We start from the raw sequence: 4,694 nt of genomic DNA, 5'->3' as shown, positions 1-4,694 counted from the left end.
GGTTAGCCAAGTTTCTAAAATGAAGCGTATTCTTCAAAAATGTATCTTTTGCGAGAAGCTATTTGTGTTTGACCAGTAAATTTTAAAAAAAATACTTTTGAGCAGCAATTAGTTTTTGACCAAGCTTTTTAAAAGTGTTTTAAGTGTATTTTTCTCAAAATTAATTGTTTATAGTTTAAATATACCTCGTTATACTTTTGGTCCAAATATATTTTTGATCCATCATTATACTTTGACACAAATTTGTTTGGCACAGGAACACTGGCAAACTCTTATTCAAATGATCCACCCCAATTTTCTTAGAAATCATCTGTTTAGCCCATTTCCTCCCCCTTGAGATCTTTTCTTTATTTTCATCTTCTTCTCTTTTCAATCATCCCTGTGGAAAGGTACATTGAGATATATATTCCTGTTACTACTTTATTAGAACAATTTTTGAATTATAGTCACTTAATTGACATACCAAAATTATACGGCAGAATTCTGTTACATTAAAACTATATTTGATATAAAATCATACATATTAAACTAATCCTTATCTTAATCCAAGTAATGCCAAGTTTTATATTTAAATAGTAAATTTTTTCAAGTTCAGGAAATCACAACTATATTTGGCATGAAGCATAGTTAGAGCAAGTCATATCGTATTCCCATCAACATATCTAATGCGATTTGGCTTCCAAAATGATATCACAATCAAATGAAATCTCCTAATCACATAATTGCATAATAAATACCCTTACTTCTAACTCAAACTTTTCAATACAAGGCACACAACAATGGGAAAATTCACTTTCTCCTTCCTTCTTTTTACCCTCCTTTTGTCTCCTTTTGTTGCTTCAAGCCTTGGAAAGAAGCAAAGTGATGTTCTTGGCGAATTTTACTTGGCCAAGCAAAAGAAGGATTCAGCCTTTGGCCAGAGTTACTTTAAGGCGGCACACGTTGAGAATGTAGAATTAGACAAAGTTATTCTTCCACAGGAGGGATTAAGAGAAAAAGATTGGATCAATAGATTACCTGGACAACCACCAGTGAAGTTTCAACAATATGGTGGCTATGTTACTGTCAACGAATCTGCTGGTCGTGCGTTGTTTTATTACTTTAGTGAAGCTGAGAATTCCAAGTCATTGCCTTTGCTTCTTTGGCTTAATGGAGGTATATACATAACATTTATCTATATTTATTTGTGTTATACTATATAGTTTTGATATAAACCTTTTGCAGGTCCTGGTTGCTCTTCTATGGCATTTGGGGCCATGGAGGAACTTGGACCATTTAGAGTTAACAGTGATGGGAAAACTTTACATAGAAATCGTTATGCGTGGAACCGTGGTAATTAAAAAAAAAGATATTTCTCTTTTGTATGAAATTTCAGTTAATATTTGGAAATAATTTCAGAAATTCTTAAATGTGAGTACTAATTAATTCTCCTATTGAATTAGCTGCCAATGTGTTCTTGGAGTCTCCTGCTGGAGTAGGATTTTCATATACAAATACAAGCAGTGACCTCAATACAACTGGAGATAGTCGAACTGCTAATGATAATGTTGTATTTTTACTCAATTGGCTCGAGAGATTTCCAGAGTACAAGAACAGAGATTTTTACATTTCTGGTGAGAGTTATGCAGGGCATTATGTACCTCAGTTGGCACATGCAATTCTTAAGCATAACAAGCTAGCGAACAAGACACTTATCAATCTTAAAGGAATAATTGTGAGTGATCTCTAATTTAAGTAGCAAGTTACAAATGTGAGTGTACATAAGTTAAATTGTACTTACATACCACTAACGGGTGATTACAAATTGCAGATTGGGAATGCAGTGATCAATGATGACACAGACACCATAGGAATGTTTGAATATTTTGCATCTCATGCCCTGATTTCAGATGAAACTTACCATGACATCCAGAATAGTTGCTATGAGTACAACTACAATAAGACCAAATGCGACGGGGCAGCTGAAATTACTAACAAAAATTTGAAACATCTTGACATCTACAACATTTATTATCCCCTTTGCAAGGATGGAAATCTCACGAAATACCCAAAACCACAGTCAGTAAGTGGGACAACTCTGCATTTTTGCTCATACTTTTACAAATATCCACATTCTATCTTGTATAAAATAATGTAGAAACATTGATATTGAGTTAATGGGTTATTATTGATGTAGCCATTGCCGATAGACCCCTGCTCGGACCACTACGTTCATGCTTACCTGAATAGACGGGATGTTCAAGATGCACTCCATGCCAATGTTACCAACATCACATATGACTGGGAAGCTTGCAGGTTATTAGCACTCCAACACATTAATCACATACACATACAAATACTTAAAATGCATACAAACTCCTCAATTACATGTTCCATTTCCAATTTTCATTAGGCTTCAATGCTCATAATTATTTTATTTCAGCAATTCACTCTTTTACAATTTGAAAGACAGCCCGGTTAATATAGTTCCTCTCCTCAAAGAGTCTTTGGCAAATGGTCTTCGAGTGTGGATCTTTAGGTAATTTATTCCCCATTAAATTACTTTTTTTACTTTCTGATCATCTTATCACAAAATGTTTAACATATATTTGTACTTGAAAATTAAATGCAGTGGTGATACAGATGGAAGAGTGCCTGTAACTTCTTCAAAGAGATCTATACAAGCGATGAACCTTACAGTTGATCAACCTTGGCGCTCTTGGTTGAATGGAGGAGAGGTGAAAAAACAAAAATTGCTCGTCAAACAACTATTCCTCACCATAAAACTTGATTCTTTGTTCTCAATGTTTTATCTTAGGAAAAATAAATTATTTGTTTTATTTGGATTATATATTTTGCAGGTTGGTGGATATGTTGAGACATATAAAGGTGGTCTAACATTTGCAACAGTAAGAGGCGCGGGACATGAAGTTCCAAGTTACCAACCTGCTAGAGCCCTTTCCCTCATTTCTCACTTCCTTTCTGGCACGTTACCCCCTGGAGATCATTAATCTAATACATCTTTTATTTGTGTAATTAAAAATCATTTTACGAGCTTTCTTGGACAAAGTTTAATCTAGCATAACGTGATTATTTGATCTATCTTATGACATCTCTCTCATTCTCTTTTATTTTTTGCTTTTCTTTGGAACCTGTTCGTTTGTGAATCAAATGCCAAGTTCTTAATATTGTCACGCTAAACATAGCCAAGACAGCGTCAAATGATTAGCAATATCAGGCAATTAGCAGAATCCGCGTTGAACTAAACTATCCGAGTGAAAGTTGAGCTACAAAAGACATAATCTACTAATATAATGAGAAAGATGCAATAATAAAATGAGTCTAATAATTAGTCTTTGAAGGTTAGAGCTAAATCTCAATGGTTAGGATTCATATTAGAGTGTTGAATATCAAACTTGGAGTTAGTTTGAACCAATTTAGATAATTTTTTAAGCCAAAACATGTTAGTGAAACTTTTTAGGAACTTCTGGCCGTGATCTGCTTGGAATTGTCAACAATTTTTTCCCAAGTTAGGACACAATTTGTAGTAAAGTCCTAAAGATCCGACAAATCTCGTGGAAAGCTCACCCATCATAAACTTATGCTATTTGTCGGAATTGTTCAAAAGTTATGACACAATTTATACTAAACTACTAGTGATTTACCAAGAATTATGGCAAGCCCATCCATCAGAAACTCGGATGATCTGTCACGAAGTCACAAGGAAAACCTTTTGGTGATTCGCTGGAATTGAACTCTTAACTTTTGATCTAGAAATTAATTTTGCTCCACTTATTTAGCACGAGATTAGAAGCTAAATAGCAACGTGAAATGATCTTATTTATATAAATCGCATTATTAATGCACAAATAACTAATTTTGGGATCACTATTTAGACATAACTGTGGCGTTCAAAAAATTAAGAGCTTAACCACTCCTAAACCAACTTTACGTGTATATGCAATTCAAGTTTGTTATTTAGTTTTGATGATCAATAAACTATAGGACATGATACACGGACCTGGTCCCATAAGCAAGTCAAGTTGCAGACTAGCCAGCTGTAAAGCTGCTGCTCTGCTGTGGTTGGTAGAACCAGCAGAGACAGCAGACTTGAAGCCAATCAAATGTATTCTAGGTTGTGGATCTCCAAAGTATATACTCAAACCTTGGACAACAAAGTTTGTGAGTTTTTCTCTCCAAGAATTGATAATCAAAACGTGTATTGGTACTCTCTCAAGAAAAGACAAACTTCAACAAAAGCTGCACGGGACCTGATAGAGCTGCTCAAGATACTCTTCGTTGTAGCTGTGTTGTAGTTTTGAGTCTTATGTGTAATATTGTAAAATCAGTTCCTGATGTATAAAGGAATCTTGATTATTTGCAGATGTATTATTTTACTGTGACTTCATTGCTAGAGTTAGTTTTGAAGTGTGTTTGAAAAGTCTACACCATTGAGAGGCAGTGGTGTAGTGGGCAATAGTGACATTGCTTAAGCTTGAGGCTTGTAATAGTGGTGTTGCAAGCAAAGGGGTGAAGAGGGTTAGTAACCTGGTACAATAGGTTGTAATAGTTTACTTTGCTCTTGCACCTTAGTGAAGATTGACAACTAAATCCTGAGGGTCAGGTCGTGGTTTTTTCTCCCTTGGGCAAGGAGGTTTTCCACATAAACATTGTGTGTCATTTTACCTTTCGCACTTAACTTGAACATTCTGTTG

General features: G+C 34.8%; 1 protein-coding gene across 1 annotated transcript; it reads left to right on the top strand.

Moving 5' to 3' along the window:
- Positions 1 to 770: 770 nt before the first annotated feature.
- LOC129884866 (serine carboxypeptidase-like 40) lies at positions 771 to 2,990 on the top strand. The gene is made up of 8 exons (XM_055959140.1): positions 771 to 1,155; positions 1,225 to 1,332; positions 1,443 to 1,714; positions 1,811 to 2,062; positions 2,177 to 2,295; positions 2,423 to 2,518; positions 2,612 to 2,717; positions 2,841 to 2,990. The coding sequence occupies exons 1-8, from the start codon at positions 780 to 782 to the stop codon at positions 2,988 to 2,990; spliced, it is 1,479 nt and encodes a 492-aa protein (XP_055815115.1). The 5' UTR covers positions 771 to 779.
- The last annotated feature ends 1,704 nt before the right edge of the window (positions 2,991 to 4,694 follow it).

Source organism: Solanum dulcamara, chromosome 4 (genome assembly GCF_947179165.1).
Source record: "Solanum dulcamara chromosome 4, daSolDulc1.2, whole genome shotgun sequence".
Taxonomy (NCBI): domain Eukaryota; kingdom Viridiplantae; phylum Streptophyta; class Magnoliopsida; order Solanales; family Solanaceae; genus Solanum; species Solanum dulcamara.
This window is presented reverse-complemented; position numbering and strand designations above follow the sequence as displayed.